The following is a 22,366-nucleotide window of genomic DNA, read 5'->3' as shown; positions in this document are numbered from 1 at the left end:
ATGAGAGGCACAAATACAAGATGGGTAACACCTGGCTTGAGAGCAGTACATGTGAAAAGGATCTAGGAGTCTTGGTTGACCACAAACTTGACATGAGCCAACAGTGTGACGCGGCAGCTAAAAAAAGCCAATGCAATTCTGGGCTGCATCAATAGGAGTATAGCATCTAGATCAAGGGAAGTAATAGTGCCACTGTATTCTGCTCTGGTCAGACCTCACCTGGAGTACTGTGTCCAGTTCTGGGCACCACAGTTCAAGAAGGACACTGACCATTTTGGTTGCCCTCCTCTGGACACGTTCCAGTTTGTCAAAGGCCTGGAAACGATGCCTTATGAGGAACAGCTAAGGGAGCTGGGCATGTTTAGCCTGGAGAAGAGGAGGTTAAGGGGTGATATGATAGCCATGTTCAAATATATGAAAGGATGTCACATAGAGGAGGGAGAAAGGTTGTTTTCTGCTGCTCCAGAGAAGCGGACACGGAGCAATGGATCCAAACTACAAGAAAGAAGATGCCACCTAAACATTAGGAAGAACTTCCTGACAGTAAGAGCTGTTCGACAGTGGAATTTGCTGCCAAGGAGTGTGGTGGAGTCTCCTTCTTTGGAGGTCTTTAAGCAGAGGCTTGACAACCATATGTCAGGAGTGCTCTGATGGTGTTTCCTGCTTGGCAGGGGGTTGGACTCGATGGCCCTTGGGGTCTCTTCCAACTCTATGATTCTATGATGTTAATTTAAACACCTTACAGCCAAATCCTATGCACGGAAAAGTATGGGCAATGTCTTTCATATCAGTAACAACAGGGAGGTGTTGGGTGTTTTTTCCTCCTCCTCCTCCTCCTCCTCTTCAGTCCCCCCCCCCAACATATACTGTGAGTAATATGTCCATGTTCCCTTCCGCCTCCTGCCTTTGCTCCCCTTGGCCCTGGCCCAAGAGGCGTTATGGCTCGCAAACAGCTGAGCTGCATTTTTATTTCGCTGAGGAGTTCCTTCCTTGACTAAGGATAATCAGAAACTTGGGAAGTCCTGCTCCTCCCTGACTTTTAGCTGCACACTGATATTGCTGGCAAATTCAGATGACGGGACTTGTTGCCTTTTGTTTGTCTACATGAGTCAACGAATTCTTTCTTTAAATTATCCTCACTGTTAATAGTAACCAAGGAACAATAAAGCCAACATAACTTCTGGCTGAAAGATAGCATGGTCCCTAAGAAGGCAAAGAAACCGCCTCTCACTCAGGACAACACCCTCTGTGAGTCAGTCCTGCAAAGTAAAGTCAGGGAGAAGTTAGTTTTTTAAGGCCCAGCGTAAAAGCCAAATACGATCAAAACCCACAGGGTTGCTGTTAAGTTGTGGGTGAACATATCAGACAACGTAGCGATTTCTCCAAAGCAGCTCTTTATTTGTAAGCTGGAACAGAACTGAACAGCAAACAGCTCAGCCGCCCTGCTTTTATAGGCAGCTGGCTGTCAACATTATAACAACAAAAACAGCCCAGGGTTTCCAGCCTAAATTAACTTACGAGGACCTGAGTGAAAACTATATACACGATACTTCTGGTGGCCAGGGTGAGAACTTCAATACATAACAGTTGCAGCTGCCATTATTTTCAGCACCTCTGTCTTTTTCTCTCTCTCTTGCCTTTTTCGTAAATCGTCAATGTTAAAAACATAATTATGACCGTCTGTAATGTATGTTTTATTTCCTTCGTACCTCACACTTCGTATTTCCTTCGTACCTCACACCTTACAATTCTTTCTTCCGCCAACCCTGCTTGTATTTCTTCGGGTTTTGCTGGCCTTTAGTCACAGTTGATTGTCTTCGCTACTTTGCCTTGGCTTGTTGGCTGATATTTTATTGTGTATTTTTACTGTCATTTCTTTTGTGACCAAAGCCTTCTAAAATTTAAAAGAAAGGCAGTGTATAAATATTTTAGATAAATAAATAAATGTGCCTGTAGAAGAGAGGATAGCATTTTATGCATCTGATATTGTCCACAAAATCTTACACCACAATAAATTTGATAGTCTGTAAGGTGCCACAAAACTCTCTTTTCCTTCTGCCAACAGAACTACTAATTATCATGATGAATTCTGCCATGGATTGTTGCCTGCTTAAAAAGTATCACGACCTTCCACTGTCAGACAGAAGGAATATGATTTTTCTGTCTGGTCTCATGGAAGCATCAGCTAGATTCTAGTATATGTCACTTCATTTCACATTAGATTATCTATCGTGGAGATAGGAACAGTTTGTGCATGCTTTATTTGCAAAAAAAACCCTACACCATTGGCAATATAAAATACAATGAATACATATATATATATATATATATATATATATATATATATATATATATGCTTTCGTAGATATATATATATATAAACAAATGCACACAAACACATTCTGGTTTGCTTTGCATGTCATGCTGGCATTGCTTTCAAAATAGATATGCTGTTAAGCACTGGATTTCTGCAGGATAAATTTGATTTAATTACAGTGATCTGCTGAATAATTGCTTCTAATACGGATCCTCAAATATGATATCCACGCCTTAGGTTTGCTGAGCAAGAGGAAAAGATTTTGGGGTTAGCAAGGTCAGTAAAGCATTTTAAGTTCACATTATCTAGTACTGTACACTTCCAGAACAACTAAACAATATTTTTTCCTGTTAATGTTCCTTGTGCCCAAATTGAAAACAAAAACAAAAACTTTCAATTGAAACTGATTTTTCAGTGATAAGTAAAACTAAATTGATTCTACAAAAGGTTGTTTTATAATTTAAATAATATATTTCTTCTATTTCTTTGGTTGATAGGGGTAAACTGGACAATGAGATCCAGAGGTGACAAATCATTAGAATCTCAAATGTATGTGCATGCTTTCTAAAATGTTTTTGTATTGTCAAACACTTTTCAAGGTCAGTGGGGGGGGGAGGGGAACTTAACGACCCTGCTTTTCTGCAAGAGCAATTTGTAGCAAAACAAGTCTGTTATCCACTGGTTCAAACTGGGTCTGATATTTGACAACCTCTGTTCTGACTTAAATAAAAACCTCTTGACCAGTTCATCATAAACACTCAAGTTGAGAGCCAGTGTGGTGTAGTGGTTAAGAGCGGTAGTCATGTAATCTGGGGAACGGGGTTCACGTCTCCGCTCCTCCACATGCAGCTGCTGGGTGACCTTAGGCCAGTCACACTTCTTTGAAGTCTCTCAGCCCCACTCACCGCACAGAGTGTTTGTTGTGGGGGAGGAAGGGAAAGGAGAATGTTAGTCGCTTTGAGACTCCTGAAGGGGAGTGAAAGGCGGGATATCAAATCCAAACTCTTCTCTTCTTCTTCTATAGCCACATGAATGTACAGCGGTCTCTTTAAAAGGTCGTTTTGCTTATGGTTTATATAGTGCTGCTATCCTTTCAGAAGTCAGGATATTTTGAAATGCAAAGAACCCCTTTTTTCATAGCAGAAGATCAAATAATGCTAAGCAGGCCGTGCAATAATCCATCTACAGTGGTGCCTCGGGATGCGAACGGGATCCGTTCCGGAGTCCCGTTCACATCCCGAAAGGAATGCAAGATGTGATGGCGCATCTGCGCATGTATGGATCACGTTTCGCCGCTTCCGCGCATGAGCGTGACGTCATTTTTAGTGTCTGCGCATGCACGAGCAGCGAAACCCGGAAGTAACGCGCTCCATTACTTCTGGGTTGCCGCGGAGCGCAACTCAAACACGCTCAACCCAAAGCACATTCAACTCGAGGTATGACTATATTCAACTGCTCATGTGGCAGATAGGCTCTGGTTCAGGTGATAGGGATGGGAGAACGCTCTCGCCATCCCTATGTGAAGGGTATTAATAATAATAGAGCCTGTGGTTGATATTGGGCAAGAGGGAAAGTCATCATCACTATGATATTTGTGTTTTCTTACCCAAAATGCCTTTCACCACTTCCTTTCAACATGCACTTTTTGTTCATCGACTTTCCTGTCTCCTTCCACCTCTTTTCAATCTCACCTCCTTTCACACAGCCTGTGGCCTCCTTCTCGCTGCTCCTGCCTTCTTCCCCTTTGCCTTCTCAAACATTTATACACCTTTTCCTGCCTTCTTCTGCTTCCTTTTGCTTGCTGCTCCTGCCTTCGTGTCTCCCTCTCAATTTCCATTTTACCTGGCTCACTTTCTTCCACCTGATGTCATCTTCTCTGCCACTTTAACTTGCCTTTCTTCGACTTTGACTCCTCAGGCCAACTTGCCTGAAATCAAAATAAACAGGATTTCTGGTAAAGGTACGCCATTCTCAAAAACTCAAATAGCCAGCAGCCATACTTGGTTGGAGGGTGACATCTGTGGGCAATCCTCAGATTCTTTGAGACTGAAGTAACATACAGCTGTAGTTCCAAAACAAAAAGGGTTTTTTGTTTTGGTTTTTAATTTGCAGAGTCCTGCCATTCTTTTTCAAAAGGCAAATCAGCACTGAAATATTCAAGTTACAGTCCTGTACATACTTGACTTCTGACTGACATAGTATCTGCTTGTTACTTTAATTAATGTTAACTAAGGTTTTCTCTCCCTCTGGGGACCTGAGCCTCTTCCCTCTTTCTTGCAGGTTTCAAGGTTTTGTTTTGCTTTTTCTATGGGGGCCCTTCTTTTCCTGTCGCAACCACTGCTTATCTGCCCTCTCCTTGTGTCCACTTGCCTGCCCAACCCTCCTACTCTTAGAGTGTCCACTCCTTACTATTGAGTGGACTCTCACACTGTGGGGCTTGCCCTCCAGAACGGGAGGTGTCTGGACATACACCCCTTCCAGAGTGAGTGCCCCACTGCTGCCACCAGTCTGAGCCCCTCTTTTCTACAGAGAGCAGAGGTGCCCCATGGCTTCTAGGCCTCCCGCCACAACCCTCTGGCTTTTGTGGCATGTGATCCACTAAAACTGGGTGCTCAGCCTCTTCCACAGCCAGGCAGCATATGCCCAACCGGGATGGGACTGACGCTACAGCAAGGCTGGGGCGGGTCAGGCCAAAGTGGGGAGGGGGAAAGAAAAGGGAAGAAAAGGCAGGAGCTCCCAGACTCAGCTGAAGGGTTTGCATGTAGTGACAGATTTTCTGGAACCCACTGAAGACCTAGAGAGGTGTTTCAGAAGGAAAAAGAGAAAGTTTACTGCTTAATGGATCCGGGGGACTTGGTTTCAACGCCACCTAGGGTCGCGACACAGCCTCAGCAAGAATTGGGCGGCCCCCTGGACTTGGCTACCGGTCCCCGGCAGTCTGGCAGAGCTTCCAAGTGCCCAACTTATTTAAAGGAGTATGTTGTTGGACATGTAACACTGTTGGTCTAATGGAAGTATGTGAAATGTAACCGATATGCTTTTGTGCCTAATTGAACCATTACGTGTAGTGCTGTATACAGTATAAGGAAACCGTTACGATTGTAACTAACGCCTTATCTCGGTGGGGAGGGGTGTTATGTACTGAAGTTCTCACCCTGGGCCAGCAGGGGGATATTGTAGATAGTTATGCAAATAAGGGATCATAAGTGACGTTCAGTGATTGGATAGTTTTAGAAAATTGTTACAGTTACATTGTACTGGAGCTCTATATAAGCAGGCTGACTGAGCCCTTCAGTTCAGTTCTGTTCTGGCCTGTGAATAAACAAGAGCTGTTTGAAGAATCGCTGTGTCGTCTGATATGTTCACCCACAACTTAACATCTACCACCTCTGAGTAGAGCATATCTGAGCATATTCAGTGATGTCCTGCAGAAAGGATCATGGCAGCTTCCAGCAAAACTGCATGATTTTGTAACCTGAGAATGAGTCAAGCATGTGTTCAAGTTCTGGCCTTTTTTAAGGTGCACACTTTCAAATTGCACACTTAACACTGCAATGTAGTGTTTGAAAGTATGTGTATCATACTCAACAGAGAGTTAGGATTGTTTGAGTCTCTCTGTTGCCTATACATTGTGAGACAAACTTGGGTATAATGCTGTGTAATGAGCGACAGCACTATTTGGACTTGTGTTTGTGTAGTCATACACTTGAAAGTCATGCATTTGTGGCCAGTTTATAGTTGCTTCTCTATTTGAATTTTCAGAATACACAGAGTGGGGGAACTACCATTGTTCTCCTACCCCTTCAGAGCTTCAAAGGCTTTCAGAGACACAGCTGTTTTTCACAGCTGCTGTGCTATTGAAAAACAAATTGACCTAAAGGACATGAAGATCTGGTAATATAAAAGAAACTATCTTTGAAAAGATCAAGGGTTTGGAGAGAGATTTGTTGTTTCTTCCATTGCTGTTAGTCTTTAAAGCTGATGATTGCTGATCATTGTCAGTAAATATTATAAATTAGACCTGCAGAGGTAAGATAGGGGCTGTTTAAGCTGACTGTGGAAAAAAACAAGTGCAGCACGTTGTATAGCATGTGTCAGGAAAGATGAGTGTGCATAAGTCCAAGTGACTCTCATGCATGTGATCGTTTGAGTGATCCTATTGTATCAGGGTGAACATTTTGCAGAATGCAAGTTTGTGACTACACCAAAAACTGGGATTCCGTTTGTAGCTGTCAGTTTCTGTGCAAATCTTGTGGGCACACACATATCTTGTGATTGTCCAGGATGCTGACACTGTCCCCATAGTGGCCCCGATTCTGATCTGGAAAACAGAGCAGGTTCTCTTCCAAGAAGCCTTACAACCACAGTGAGAGTTTCACCATAGCTTTATTTTGATAAGTGGGAGGGTGTGTGTGGTTTTTTAAAAAAAAACATTTCTCTTTGCCCTGGTTTTAATTTGGGGCGGGGATTGTTTGCTTCATTGTAAGTTGCTTTGAGTTGCCCTGGGCAAGATAACATTCAGCTTGGCAGAAAAATTATGAAAAAATAAAAAGGAGGTGGACATCCAGGGAAAGAAGACACTGGCAACCCATCTGCTATTGCACCCGATATGTTTTAACTATGCGTGATTTGGGATTCTGGGAACTCACCTCTTTGAGGTCTGTGCCCTGGGCGGCTGCCTAGTGGCCCTACTGATAGCACTGTAATAATAATGAAAAATGCTACAACGGAGGCTGCATTTGCAGGGTGATGAAGAGGGCAGGTGAAGAGGAAATGCAGGAAGAGGAAGACGAGGAGGGCGGTTTCCACATGTGTGCAGGGTGGGTGTTCTCATTAGGCCAACCAGGCAGCCATCTCTGATGCAGACCTCACAGGAGCTGACCTTGAAGGAGCTCAGCTTTATACAGCTTAGTTTTTGTTATACAGCATCTTACAGATTTCTGATATTTTAGGCTTTGGCTAATTAAGCAATCTATGGCAGGGATTCCCAAAGGGTGTGGCAGGAGAGGATTGCAAGATTCAAGAGCAATCATAAAATATCTAAACATTCAAAATGAGAGCAAGAGCATCAGATGTTTGGGAGCCACTGATCCTTTTTAACTGGGGGGGGGGGGTTGATGAGTAGTTTTTTGGCTGTTGTTCCTTACTACGGTATTTTTTGTGTTTTTATATTGAAAACTGCCCCATGATCCTCAGATGAAGGAAGATATAGAAATGTAATATAGAATAATAATAACCAGGAAGGCCAACTTGAATAAAATATTCGGGTGGGTGGGAGGTAAGCCCCGCCGACCTAATCGATCACACGATGCGGTGCACACACATCATTTGAATGGCAATGCCCATCAACTTTGGAGAGTCCGGCCCCCTCAAATATTTTATTGGGGGCGGGAGGCGGGCTGAAGGGATCTCGGCCCCGAGGCGTTGACTCCTATAACAAAAACAACTTTGCTTTCATAGCCTGAAGAATTTCATCATTCCCACATGACATCTGTTTCTGAGAACTCAGAAGTCAGCCAAAAAACAACACCCCCCACCCCGCCCCCGCTTGTGGTTGTGCGCCGCCAGCAAGCCCTTGGCCGCGTCGCAAGACAGGCTTCCCCGGCGCCCGGGCGCGCAGCTTCGTCGGCCTCGGCGGGGCGAGAAGCCCCTTTCTGGAGGAGGAGCCCCGCCGCTCGAGCCCGCCCGGGGAGGAGGAGGCGGAGGAAGGGGCGCGGCGGCCGAGAGGGAGGCGCCGGCAGCTCGCCGGGCAGCTTCTGGGCACGGCGGGCGCCCCGAGATGCCCTTCTCCGGGGCCGGGATGGAGGCTCCGCCGCGCACCCCCGGCAGCTGAGCGGGCGCCGCGCATCGCCCACCTACCTGCTGCTCCAGGTGAGCTGGCAGCGGGAGTGGGGGGGGGCGGGCTGTCCAGAATGCCCTCCAAGCATGTGCAGAGTGCCGTTTGTCCTCCCGCAGTCAAGCGCAGCGCAACGCTCGGGCGCAGCCGAGGGCTCCCCCACCCACCTTTTTAAAAAGCCCCACAGGTAAGTTTGCATCCCGGCCCGAGGCCAGGTGAGGCGAGGGCTCCGGCGGCAGGATCCCACCTCCGCCGGATGATGCCAGTCTCTCTTTTTTCCTGGCAGCCCCTTGGCGCTCCGCCGCAGGTGCCCAGATGCCCGGAGAGGAGCGGCTGGAGGGCGCGGAGGACTTTGCGCAGAGCCCCGCCAGGGTCTGCAACGCCGCTGCGAGGAATCCTCAGCCAAGGGCGCTTGCTGCGTTTTCTTCGGTCCTCTCTGCCCGCGCCCGGGCTTGTCTTTGCGCACCTGCGTGTCCCGTTTGCGTTGCCGCTCTCTTTCAGCTGCGTTGCGCGGTGCCTGAAGGTGGGCTTTTGTCTCGGGTTTTCCTTGGCGCTCATCCTCCTCCACAGTCAAGGAGGAAGGCGAGATGGGCTGCCCTTCTTTGCTCAGAGAGCTGATCCTTGGGACTCCACTGGCAGGGGGACGATGCAAGCCCTTTCCTACCCACCAGCTGGCCCGTCCTCATCCACCCCCTGCAATTAATTGCAGGAGATCCCACTCGAGATTATTTAAGTAGGATCACATTAACTTGTTGACCGGTCTGTTGGTGCTCACAGCGGGGCGGGGGGGGGTCTCTCCATAATCTTTCAACACAGCCCCATTGAATTGTAACCCGCTCCGTTTATTTTGAATATGGAATATTGTTGTTTCTTTAATAACTGCCAAGAGTGCAATTGTGTGTGTGTGTGTGTGTGAGGGAGATGAAGGGAGTTCCCTTGCAGTTTTCTTCCTGGGTTATCTAATTGCCCATCAAATGCTACGCACACAAGACCCAGGAATCTTGAGGAGGCCTAGATTCTTGCTTGTATGCAAGAATCAAGCGCTCGTTGGAAAAGGAACAGGTCAGTTTCCACGCTTCAAAACTCCCAGCCAAAGGTGCTTGATGAGCTGTGTTGGCAGCCTAACTTGTCTCTGGGCGCAGATTTTCAAACCCCTGGATGGCTTGGGCCTGTTGCCCTGTTATTGCTTGCACAGAGGAAGTCCGGGCTCCAACCTTCCAAGGTTTATAATGTCATTGGTTAGGTGTGGCAAGTCTTCAAAAGGAGCGCTTTGGAGAGAGCTGGAGAAAAGGAAAGCAATGTGGTTATAAAAGCATCTCATGTGTACAAGTTGCAGAATCAACAGTGGTAGAATTTACACAAGAGCCTTTACAGTTTATTAATTAGGATTAGTCTGCCCCTCCTAGTAAGGGTAAAAGGAAGGAATGTTAACTTCTTCACTTCTCCATAAACAGTATAAGAAGCCACATATTTGGCTGAAAAACCTTGCAGAGGAATCTCCTACTCATGCACTTTTGTTTTTAAGTTATTTTTGGTACTTAGAATAGTACTTTTGTTTTTTTGAGTCAATTTTGCAAGTGGATAAGGGTTTTTTTTAACGCTGTTACAGCCTTTCAGCAAAGATTTCCTCTGTTTATTTGCAGATTTAAAGTTTTTTCCAGCCTTTGTGTAAATATGAATACACTGGATAACTTATCTTTTTACTGTTGTTGTTTTTCTGAACGCATAATGCTTTTATATATTCTTTGTTGTGGATCGATCATCTTATGGAGCTCCTTTTTCTTACACACTTTCCAACTCAGTCTCCTGCTAAGCCCTAACCACAATTTCAGGCATAGTGCAAAAATTAGGAATGAACTAACTAATCAATTATTTCTCCAGCTACAGTCACTGACAAGTTCATTCAGCCTCATTTCTCCATTAAGATGAATTTTTAAATTAAAAAAACTGCATTAAAATGTGAATCTAAATATGTATTTCTGGAAATACCCACCACTAGATATATTTTCTCTCACAATACTAATCTTCAAATACATTTTGATATATCTTTTGAGCAGAGAACTGTGCCACCATAATTGGAGAACTGCAAGCTGCATTCTGATCCACACATTATTCCAGGAGGTGTAAATCAGGTCAGCTAATACTGAAATTAAAGTCCTATTGTATAGGTTACTCCCCTGAGGAACAGTGCATCGCTCAGTTCTCCACTGGAGCTTGCAGAGGTCATAGAATTGAACTTAGCCTGGGCCAGCTTCTAAAAGTGTTCGCTCATATACAGCATTTCTGTGAATTCAGGCTTGATTGGCTTTCTGCGTGCCATGCAATCACAGTTATCACTGGAGTGTTTGCAGTGGATTCTGCTATATGCAGCTTTGCATGAGAATGCATGCATTCAAGGTCCAGGGGTCAGCAATCTTTTTCAGCCTTAGAATTATAGAATCATAGACTCATAGAATCATAGAGTTGGAAGAGACCACAAGGGCCATCGAGTCCAACCCCCTGCCAAGCAGGAAACACCATCAGAGCACTCCTGACATATGGTTGCCTTGGGCCAGTCCACCGTCCCTCAGACCTTGTGGTAGGCTGGACTATATTTTTTTGGGGGGGGGATGAACGAATTCCTATGCCCCACAAATAACCCAGAGACACATTTTAAATAAAAGGACACATTCTACTCATGTAATAAGACGCTGACTCCTGGAGCATCCGTGGGCCGGATTGAGATGGCGATTGGGCCGCATCCGGCCCCCGGGCCTTAGGTTGCCTACCCCTGGTTCAAGCCCATCAAACAAATGAATCGTTCCAAGTTGCAAGGGGTGCTGCCAAAGCCTTATGAGGAACGGTTGAGGGAGACAGGTATGTTTAGCCTGCAGAATAAGAGACTGAGAGGGGATATGAGAGCCATCTTCAAATATCTCAAGGGCTGTCCCATGGAGCAAACTTGTTTTCTCCTTCTCTGAAGGGTAGGACCTGAACCAGTGGCTTCAACTTACAAGAAAAGGGTTTCTGACTAAGCATTAGGAAGAACTTTATGACAGTAAGAGCTGCTTGGCAGTGAACGGACTCCCAGGAGAGGTGGTGGACTCTGATTCCTTGGAGGTTTTTAAGCAGAGGTTGGATGGCCACCTGTCATGGATGCTTTAGGTGAGATTCCTGCATTGTAGTGAGTTGGACTAGATGATCCTCAGGGTCCATTCCAACTCGACGATTGTGATTTTATGTTGTGAACCACCCTGAGACCTACGGGCGGTATACAATTTTTTAAATAAATGATAAATAAATAATAATACAATGCTGTGATTTTGTGATCATAACTGCTGAATTTTGCCCCTGCTTCTTTGCTGTGTCCTACTAGGAGTCCTTGAGGGATGCGGGTGTGCTGTGGTCTAAACCACAAAGCCTAGGGCTTGCCGATCAGAAGGTTGGTGGTTCGAATCCCCGTGATGGGGTGAGCTCCCGTTGCTCGGTCCTGCTCCTGCCAACCTAGCAGTTCGAAAGCACTTCAAAGTGCAAGTAGATAAATAGGTACTGCTCTGGCAGGAAGGTAAACGGCGTTTCCGTGTGCTGCTCTGGTCGGCTGAAGCAGCTTAGTCATGCTGGCCACATGACCCGGAAGCTGTACGCCGGCTCCCTCGGCCAATAAAGCGAGATGAGCGCCGCAACCCCAGAGTCGTCCGTGACTGGACCTAATGGTCAGGGGTCCCTTTACCAGGAGTCCTTATCTGCTACTATTTTGTGATTTTAGGCATCTGTACTATTCCTATGTTTTGTAGCGGCCATTGCATCACACATAAATAAAATAAATCTTACCGCCATAGAAAATGTTTAAAAATAATTAAAAAGTTGGGGGAAATAATTTGCCAGTGTATTGCACCTAACCTTTTTCCAAACTAGAACTCCTTCAGATATTTTGGGGGGAGTATTACATAGACCCCCCTCCCCCAAATGCTAAGCACAGCAAAACAAACATAGCTACACTGATACTTCTGGAAACACGTCTAAAAGTAAAAACAGTTGAACCATAGAAATGCCGAATTCTGTACTCCTTAGGGACACATGAGCATCACTTTGTAGATGGGAGTATATGAGCTCAGTATCCTGTTTTAGTACTGCAGTCAGCCAGATGTAATTGAGAATTGGTTTCCCAATGCCAGATGTATTATGCAAAAGACACATTACAGAATGCTAGGCAAACCCATCTGATAGATGCTCTCCTTTCTGTTTAAACTGACTTAACAAGTTTTAAAAGCTCTTGCAGCTGTGAAGATGAGCTTGAAAGTATGTGGTCCATGCTTGTAGAAGCTGTGTGGAAGGACCTTGGGGGGTGATGGGGGGGGGCTGGGTGCTTCCCAGCACTATCCGGAGTATTCTGGCTATAGCAACACCTATTTTATCCTCACGTTCTTTAATACGTGGACCAGCTAGTTGCGCCTCCCCCAATCTCTTTCATTTGCATCGGCTAAGTTACTCAGACAAGTTGCACACAAATGCTGTTATTTGGGAGTAGCCAAAATAATTCAGCTCTCCGAAGGATAGAGGGTAAGCTGAGGCTGAAATAGATGCCCTGCGAAATGAATATAGCTGTTCAGCAAACGGCTTCGCCCACGCAGAAATGAGAGAATAGAAGCTTTGTGGAAGTGAAACAGTGAGGGCTGCTGACCTTGGGCTTTTCACTCTGTAATGTTAATTGCTTTCTGCTTTGTTCATCATCACCACATGACTGCTGAAAACTGGCAAGTTGTTCTTGTTTGCGAATGTCCTGGAATTTTCTCAAATGAAGGATTCAATGAGCACTGTTGATTTTTAAATATTTTTTTAGCTTGTTTTCCAACTCTTAAGTGTTCAGATATTTTTTGAGAAATCTTGACTCTTAATTTAACTCTTCTAACACCAATGTTTTCATCAGGACATCACAAATGCACTGTTCTTGTTTTGTTCTACATATCCAAGCAGCATGAGATGGTTATCTGTGGTCATGGGAAACTTGTAGAACAGATTTTCTTAGTGTAATTGCGATAAAGAAAATGTGTCCTTTGCACCTGCTAATAATGAACTGGGGGAGGGGGGGGAGTTGCGGGGTTCCTAATAACACTTTTAGCATCGGTTTGGACCATAGTACTTAATGGAAACTGTGTGGAAGATGCTGGCATTACAAAGGAGTGAGTTCTGAATTAATTTAAACTTCAAAAATAGTTCTTTTGAAAAGGAGCTCTGGTTGAGGTGAATGTGAAAATTAGGCTCCCTTTCACTGAAACTTCGTTTTCAACAGTGGAGGAGTGGGAATTTGGTAACATCTGTGAAGTGGGTGGAGAAAATCATTTGACTTTCACAGGAGGGAAGAGTTAGCAAATTATTACGTGCTCAGAGGGCCTTTTTCTCTTCCCCTTTCCTCCTCCTCCTTTTAAAAAAACACCATAATTTGCTGCTTGAAGCAGCTAGGAACTGTGACTTCTGCTACACACTTTCAGAACAGAGCAAGAAATCACCATGCGCATTGTACTGAGGGGGAGTGATGGCTGCCTTGGCTATTGTAATTGTAAGCTAACTATCCGCCCTCTTGGAAGTCCATCTTCCTCACTGGATTGTCCATCTCATGCTCCTGCTCTTCAGGAGGGTTTCTGCACAGGCAACAACCTTTGCAATTTAGCTGGACTGATACTTATGACCTGGGCTTAGTAAGATGTCGGCGTGAAGCAGCTGGAGGTGTAATATAAAAGCAAGGAACAATAGGCTGCCAGCTTTTCTTGTTTAGTCGTTTAGTCGTGTCCAACTCTTCGTGACCCCCTGGACCAGAGCACGCCAGGCACTCCTGTCTTCCACTGCCTCCCACAGCCTGGTCAAACTCATGCTGGTAGCTTCGAGAACACTGGCCCACCATCTTGTCCTCTGTCACCCCCTTCTCCTTGTGCCCTCCATCTTTCCCAACATCAGGGTCTTTTCCAGGGAGTCTTCTCATGAGGTGGCCAAAGTATTGGAGCCTCAGCTTCAGGATCTGTCCTTCCAGTGAGCACTCAGGGCTGATTTCCTTCAGAATGGATAGGTTTGACCTTCTTGCAGTCCATGGGACTCTCAAGAGTCTCCTCCAAGCTGTCAGCATGCGACAGCAGCCACACCTCCAAAAATGGCTTCTACTGTCCGGCTAAACCAGGTGAGGGAGCTGATGGGTCTCAAACCCTCTGTGGGCTCCAGATGATTGAGTGGACAAAACCAAGACTGGGTCCAGTGGTCAAGAAGGTGGTTTCTGCACATGCTATTGGGAGAAATGAGGGCAGATGGGCCTCCTCGATGAGCTACATTCCCAGGTTGCTGAGCCCCATCTGCCCTTCAGTTTCCTTTACAGCACATGCAGAAGCCTCCTTTCTGACAGGCATCATGGTAAGAATGCATACATTTTAAGTCCGTTGGTTCCTTAGTTTGCAAGATCTGTGAATGGGAGCGGGAGTCAACAAATGCATTCCATCAGCGGAAGCCCTGTGGAAGTGCTTCTTCAGGAGGGCTTTCTGCCCCCAAAATTGCCTCAGGGAAGTTGAGGGAGTTGCCAGAACTGTACATGGAGGATCATTCCCTCTGAGAAGCTGAAACGCTTGCCCAGATGGGACCATCGCCTTAGCTTAACGTTGAATTCCTCCTAGGATGTGTGGTTGTTTTTTTAAAACAAGTTTAATAGCAGCTTTGCACAGGGGACGAAGGAGACCATACACAGAAGACTTGAGTTCCATCCCCCTTGCTCCTGCCTTCTGTCCATACTTCTTAGATGTCGTGTGATGCAAAGTGACATACACAGAGACTATGAAATATCTGTCTCTTCTTATTTCCAGTTTCTGCTCTTGCTAATGGCTTCTCTTTCTCTTTTCGCTTCAGGGATCCACAGGACCTCGCCACACACTTCGGCACGATGACAGCCATCCTGGAACGGATCAGCACCTTGTCCGTCAGTGGACAGCAACTCCGCCGGCTCCCAAAGCTCTTAGAAGAAGGCTTCCCCAAGATGCCTGGCACTGTCAAAGAATCGGATGTCCCTCAGCTCTTCCGGGAGCCGTACATCCAAGCTGGGTATCGCCCCACAGGGCAGCATTGGCGCTACTACTTCTTCAGCCTCTTCCAGAAGCACAACGAGGTGGTGAATGTCTGGACCCACCTGCTGGCAGCTTTGGCTGTGCTGCTGAGGTTTAATGTTTTTGTGGAAGCGGAGGAGTTGACTTTGGAAGTCCAGTCCCTGCCCCTCTTCCTCTTCGTCCTCTCCTCCGTCACGTATCTCACTTGCAGCCTCTTGGCTCATCTCTTGCAGTCCAAGTCCGAGATGTTCCACTACACCTTCTACTTTGTGGACTATGTTGGGGTCAGCGTCTACCAGTACGGAAGCGCCCTGGCCCATTTCTATTACAGCTCTGATCAAGCCTGGTACGACAAGTTCTGGCTCCTCTTCCTGCCGGCGGCCGCCTTCTGTGGGTGGCTCTCCTGCGCAGGCTGCTGCTACGCCAAGTACCGCTACCGACGCCCTTACCCCGTCATGAGGAAGGTGTGCCAGGTGATCCCAGCAGGGCTGGCCTTCATCTTGGACATCAGCCCCGTGGCGCACCGTGTGGTCATGTGCCACCTTGAAGGTTGCGAGGAGACGGCTGCCTGGTACCACACCTTCCAGATACTTTTCTTCCTCGTCAGTGCTTATTTCTTCTCCTGCCCGGTTCCCGAGAAGTACTTCCCAGGTTCCTGTGACATTGTTGGCCATGCCCACCAGATCTTCCACGCCTTCCTGGCCATCTGCACACTCTCCCAGCAGGAAGCCATCTTCCTGGATTACAAGAACAGGCAAGACATCTTCCGCAGGCGGCATGGACCCCTCTCCGTCATTCTGTCCTGCGGCTCCTTCTTTGGCTTAGTGGCTTGCAGTGCTGTCACTGCACACCTCCTGCAGCGCAGGATCAGGGTGGAGCTGGCCATCAAGGAATCCTGAGGGATCGCCGTGGGGACAGGGCTCAGGCCCGGCCTGCTTGAAGGAAACCGGCAAAGATGAGCTGCATACTGTATATAAGTAAATTAACAAAGGGAGTTGCCTCTATAAATTATAAACAAGGAATTGCTTGCAGTCTGGAACTACCATAAAAAAGCTGCCTTATGTCCTAAACATTTTACTTTTTTTACTGCAGTGTAACAGTTGCTGGCCAAAGAAGCTTTTTAGGCAGATGTTTCTAAGTTGTCCTGCTCTGAGTTACCTGCTGAAATTTGTATGCATGTCAAAGAGACGTGGGAACGGATAAATAATATAAAAGGGAAGTACCATGGAATTGCTCATTTACAAAGGCACAATTCTAACTGAAATAATAAATCTGTGTCTGTCACAATGGATGTCAGGGTTCACATACCTGAAAACCAAAAGTAGGAGTGTGTGTGTGTGTGTGTGTGTGTGTGTGTGTAGGGAATCACTGCATATAGCAAAATAGCATGTCAGGGAGAAGACCAGACCAGACCAGACCTCATCTACTTGCCATGCTACTACAGGAGTTTTGTTTTTGTTATGGGAGGCATCTAATAGTTTGAATTGCTACCTGCAACTGGAGACAGCGCGTCATAAATACAGGTTTATGAACTCAGGAGAACTGGGTTGTAGATCCAGGTATATGGTAAAGATTGACAGGGTTCAGGGACATAACCCAGTTTGGTCTGTTCCATTTTAGTTACAGATAGGTAGCCGTGTTGGTCTGCCATAGTCAAAACAAAACAAAATCCTTCCAGTAGCACCTTAAAGACCAACTAAGTTAGTTCTTGGTATGAGCTTTCGTGTGCATGCACACTTCTTCAGATACCGTGTGCATGCACATGAAAGCTCATACCAAGAACTAACTTAGTTAGTCTTTAAGGTGCTACTGGAAGGATTTTATTTTTTTTTGTTCCATTTTAGTTACCTGTGGCCTTGAGGCTTGAACTTCCTCCTGAGTTGTAAATTTCAGGAATAAATATTTTACATGTCAGAGATAGTGCAGACAGGAGTAATGTTTGGTCTCGGTGATCTGTTTACCACTCTGATTTAGGTATTTGTGAATTCACAGCTCTTTTGTGGGAGAGAGAGAGCCATTTTTTCTTCTAGTAAGATGCCCTGTACTAGTCTGTCCAAATTCCATTTTTCTTCTGTGTGTTCCTGTTCGTTTAATCATAGCAAACGATTCCCCCATAGCGATCCCCCCCCCCTATGTCCCTCACCTCACCTCCTGAGTTGGTGAAGGGGAAGCAAGGTAATACATGCAATTTTATCTTGCTCATATAATCTGTTGGCTCTCACATTTTTTCTTCCGTTGTTGAGATGTTTCAGATAGCGCAGCCGGCTTCTCTCTGCAACTCGCTTGAAGGATCTTGGGATGTGGAAAATAGGAGGGGAGAACATTTCAGCAGAACAGATACGAGAGAAAAGGAGGGGTGGGAGTCCATTTTGATGGGGTTCAGCTGGCTGTGAAGACTGGTTTTGACAGGAGCTCTATGACCATAAAATTGCCTTCTTCTCCATCACCCTCCTGGATCCTCTGATTATGCTCTGATTGTGAAGGTCTGTAGCTGCCATCTCTCTAGAAAATACAATATCTTTTGTATCTTCCAAAGACTGTTATTTTTGTGTAGCCTAGTTCCTCCTTAGCCCATTTCTGTGGCCTCCACTGCACACTCCTGTTCAAATCAGCTGTCTGGGTAATGTGGTGAGACTTTTCTTCTCTCTTCTTTACCTTTACACATAGCCAGAGAGGGGCTGGCGATGTCTTCATCCGATGGACGTTGCCTGTTTGGCTTCCCCTCCCCTGCAACCTCTCCCCACAACTCCAAAGAAGCCGTCTTTGTTTGTGCAGTGGCTGTCTCAAATGTACACACCTCCGCTTAACCACAAAATTAACGTGACTTACGTTTTGAAATCAGATGGAAATTGGTTTGCGGAAAACTACAAGATAGATATGGATTGTAGCTAATGTCATGCACAGCTTCAAACACCAGCCATGGGAACGAACTGGAACCAGAGTAAATGTCATGTGGGGTGAGCTCTGGGACCTGTGTGTCTTTTGAGAATGAGATACAGTCGTACCTTGGAAGTCGAATGGAATCTGTTCTGGAAGTCTGTTCAACTTCCAAAACATCCGAAAACCAAAGCACGGCTTCTGATTGGCTGCAGGAGGTTCCTGCAGCCAATCGGAAGCCTCTTCAGACATTCGGGTTCCAAAATAACGTTCACATACTGGAAAAATCACTTCCGGGTTTGTGACATTTGGGAGCCAAAACGTCCGATACCAAGGTGTTCGGGATCCAAGGTAATGGTATCGAATTACTACCCCAGTCTTGCCCACCTCAAAAGGACACACAGATTTATCCTAATCACTGAAGGAAGGCCAGTTTGGCTGGATTTACAGATGCACCAGAATGAGACAGTAAAGTCCTGAGATGGTAAGAGTAGATCGTATCACTTTAGACTGCATTACGTACATATATATAATTTTTAAATGCACACACGTACTACCTAGAATGATGTAGCCGTCTTGCACTGCTAGTTTAATAATTTGCACTGGTGTTTATTTTTTTAATATAATTCCTATCTGCAAAGTAGTGCATACCGTACATTCTGCTACCTAATTCTTCTCCATAAGACACATCTTGGACCAGATGAAGAATGCACTGCAGGTGTCAACATCTTCTTAAATGAAGCAAGGCTGGATTGACTGATGGGTTTTGGTTTCACTGATAGTTTAGGGACTGTGGTCTTCCATCTTCTCCTCAGTTCCTTCCCATAACCTCCCTCCCTGGCTCCAGCTTCACAGTGTATTTTAGGGACAGCTCCTTTGGAAGATGGCCGGGCTTCTCCTTTTGGAAAACGGCAGCTAACTGCATCCCAGCTTCTCTTAGACAAACAGGAACATGCAGAAATTCAGCACTAGTGCCCTTCATGAAATTTTAAAACAATGATAGAGAAAGAAACACTCAGGGATTGGTAATGAGATATGGAGCCATTCTTTCGTTAGAGCAATTTGAATGCATGCTGAGCTTGACTGTGAACAAATATAACGGCAACCCAGCGAGTCTTGGGCCTAGGCAGGATGAGGCTGTGTTCAAAGCTTGGTTTCCATGGGACCAGGTTTCTTTGTTGGTAGGGAATCAGCATGAAATATTAATTTCTCCTTTGGCTTGAAGGGTAGATTTTTGCATAAAATTGACTCCTGTACTGCTTGCTCTGCAGCAGTCAATGAGGCGTATCATTCAAACTCGGGTCACTGAGTGTAGGCGCACTTTCTACCTTTGAAGCTGACGTTCTTGCTTTGTGCGCGACTCAGAATCACACGTGTAAAGTCAGACCCCCAGTTTCCAGCAAAATGTAATTTTCAACTGAGACAACTGATAGGCTTCGCTGATAGGCATCATGTTATCTTCTAGCATGTCGCTGTACTTAAACGGTGTTAAACAGAACATGTGTATGTTCTGTATGTAATGCAATGTAAAACTCAGTAATAACAGTAAAAACTCAGTAATAACAGAAAATAACTTTTCCAAGCCACTTTTGAGCCTGAACAGTGCATATCTGAAAGCCATTCTGTTGTGCCAGAATATGGCAGAACTGAGATAGATTCTGGACAGTAACAATTCGTTTTCAAATGCTTCCCCTTTGTAAAATCTAAACATCTCCCTTTGTGCCGCAAACTAATACAGAATAAAGGAATGGGGTGTGTTAAACCTTTGTCTCTGATGTGATGGTTTACTACATGTGATCTTTTTACACTGTTGAGCGTTCAAAGGGAGGACGACTCACCCCACTTTTGCAGGCCGAAGTAGTACAGTAGTACAAAGAGAATACATGAATTTGGTGAAAGTGAGTTTGGCTTATGTAGATTTTAAAAACAAGGCATTTAGTCTTAATGCTTCTGATTCGAGTGCACCTCTTTGCTTGTTGTCACCAAAAGTTGTTAATACAGTATAAGATATTCAAATATGTGCTAAAATTATTTGAAGAACCCTTATTAGCTTGAAGTTTAATGCAGCTGATTTCACTTTTAAATTACGGTACCACAAATCGAAAACTAACCACCCAGAAAAAGGAACTCATGAAATGTCATGTTGGATATCTTTAAAATATAAGAAGGGAATTGATATGTTCATTGTTCTGAACTGGTGGACTATATGAAAATTCTCAGTGATTTTAGACCACCACCTAGTGGTATAATAAACCAAGATTTTCTGATAGCTTTAAAACTTTGGACTTGAGATTTACACTTGAGGCTTGTCCCCACTTCTGCTTGTTCCATGTCTGGACAGCATGGATCCGAGCAGTTTCCCTTCTGGCCCTCTCCTTTCCTTTCTTTAGCTCTAAATCAGTGACCATCTGCAGAAAACCCAATTGCTGTTTGCTCCAACTGAGTGCTAAAGAGCAGTTTTCCTCAGAGGCAAGCAGCAGGACAAAAGGAACTCTGAATAAGCCCTTGCAGAGCTACTTTATTTTAATTCAGTAGGAGGTTCCTTTATAAATAATAATTTGACCCAAGTTACTTTTCTATTAGGGACGCGGGTGGCGCTGTGGGTAAAAGCCTCAGCGCCTAGGACTTGCTGATCGAAAGGTCGGCGGTTCAAATCCCTGCGGCGGGGTGCACTCCCGTCGCTCGGTCCCAGCGCCTGCCAACCTAGCAATTCGAAAGCACCCCCGGCTGCAAGTAGATAAATAGGGACCGCTTACTAGCAGGAAGGTAAACGGCGTTCCGTGTGCTGCGCTGGCTCGCCAGATGCAGCTTGTCACACTGGCCACGTGACCCGGAAGTGTCTGGGACAGCGCTGGCCCCCAGCCTCTTAAGTGAGATGGGCGCACAACCCTAGAGTCGGTCACGACTGGCCCATACGGGCAGGGGTACCTTTACCTTTACCTTACTTTTCTATTATTATAAGTACTGTATGAAATACTAGTGCTGTCCATGTCCCCCTCTCTGGGACTTCAAAAGTCACTTTCATAGCTCCTCAAGTAGTCAGTGGTTGAATGTATACTTCATACTTGGTTGGCCTAAAACCTGGTATTAAAAGTGATGACCGAGTCCCATTTAATGTATTGAAAGGTTTGTGACTGGCATCAGTGGGCCTAGAGATAAGCATGTACGAAGACTTCTGAATTACATTTAGTTTGAAAGAAGCACTTTGAGGACCAATCAGGTGATTCCGAAAAGAACTTCGGTGCAATCGGTTATTCCCCAGATCCTCTTTATCAATAATATCTTCCTCAGATACTTTCCATAATCAGTTGCTGCCACTTCTTCTCTACATTTCCAAGGAGACTTAGCTAGGACAGATGTGTTAATTCAAAGGTTTGTTGTCAGGTAAAGTAAAACTGATTATCTTCTATAGAACAATCAGACAGAAACCTGCAACTTTTACTTTGCAGATGCCATTACGTCTAGATGATCAATAGCAATTGAAAAGGTAGGCCTATTTACAATAATACTTGCTCACCAAGAATTGGGGGATGAGAATGTCATCTGCAGCCTCATACATTGTTGTTCATGGGCTTGAGAAGGATATGAATTTAATAAATAAAAAAATTTCAGGTGTGGTGTTTAGGCAGAACAAGGGCTGAGTTATGTGAACTTATTGTTTCCAGTACACAATTAGAGGGGCACATTCTAGGTGCTGCTGGTGTACTTATGCCTTTCAAGGGACGATTTTTAATGATAATTTTAAAAAATACATTATAAATAAGGGAGGGGGGGTTGTATTTTCTTTTTTCAACCAAGGGGTGTTAGTTTTGATACTGCACAAATGACTTCTCCTTGTTTATCTCCTGAAGTCTGTATTGTCTGGAACATTTGCACATTTATACTGTATTAACAAATGTTGAAGGGAATCAAAAATAAAGTTGATAAATTTAAAATAAATATTCCAGTCAGCTGTGTATTTTGTCACTGAATCTGAAAGAAAAGAGAAGTCTCTTAGTGGAACTTACGGGAGAAATTGTTCCATGGGGTGGTGGTTGGTGGGAAAGCAGCAAAGAACTGGCAGAATGGTGAGAATTGTCCTGGAAGCAATTTCACTTTCCATGGAAAGTGTCTTGTCTCTTTTCCTTGCAAATTAGGGAGGGGTGGGGGCGTTTCACTAACAATGCCATGCCACTTTCAAACTTCATCCACAAAAATGGACTATATGGGATTGGCAGAAATGACTGGCAGAATCCGAGACCAGGGAGAAGAGTCGGCGGAAGAAGATTGGAAGAAATTTAA

The 22,366-nt window shown here is 45.2% G+C and overlaps 1 protein-coding gene and 1 long non-coding RNA gene across 3 annotated transcripts; both read left to right on the top strand.

Annotated features, from left to right (window-relative positions):
- The first annotated feature begins 7,770 nt into the window (after positions 1–7,770).
- PAQR8 (progestin and adipoQ receptor family member 8) lies at positions 7,771–16,826 on the top strand. 2 transcript variants are annotated; one of them, XM_081906370.1, is made up of 2 exons: positions 7,771–8,188; positions 15,025–16,826. In XM_081906370.1, the coding sequence occupies exons 1-2, from the start codon at positions 7,802–7,804 to the stop codon at positions 16,105–16,107; spliced, it is 1,470 nt and encodes a 489-aa protein (XP_081762496.1). In that variant the 5' UTR covers positions 7,771–7,801; the 3' UTR covers positions 16,108–16,826. The 2 variants fall into 2 exon arrangements, with proteins under 2 accessions (XP_081762496.1, XP_081762497.1); XM_081906371.1 differs by having other exon boundaries at positions 8,058–8,188; positions 15,015–16,826.
- Positions 16,827–19,973: 3,147 nt separating this feature from the next.
- Positions 19,974–22,020, top strand: LOC309367414. The gene is made up of 2 exons (XR_014167150.1): positions 19,974–20,676; positions 21,048–22,020. It is a non-coding gene; the product is annotated as an uncharacterized lncRNA (long non-coding RNA).
- Positions 22,021–22,366: the final 346 nt, after the last annotated feature.

Source organism: Podarcis melisellensis (assembly GCF_964234715.1).
Source record: "Podarcis melisellensis genome assembly, chromosome: 3".
NCBI classification, from domain to species: domain Eukaryota; kingdom Metazoa; phylum Chordata; class Lepidosauria; order Squamata; family Lacertidae; genus Podarcis; species Podarcis melisellensis.
Note: the sequence above shows the minus strand (reverse complement) of the source record. Positions and strands in the feature narration are given on the sequence as shown.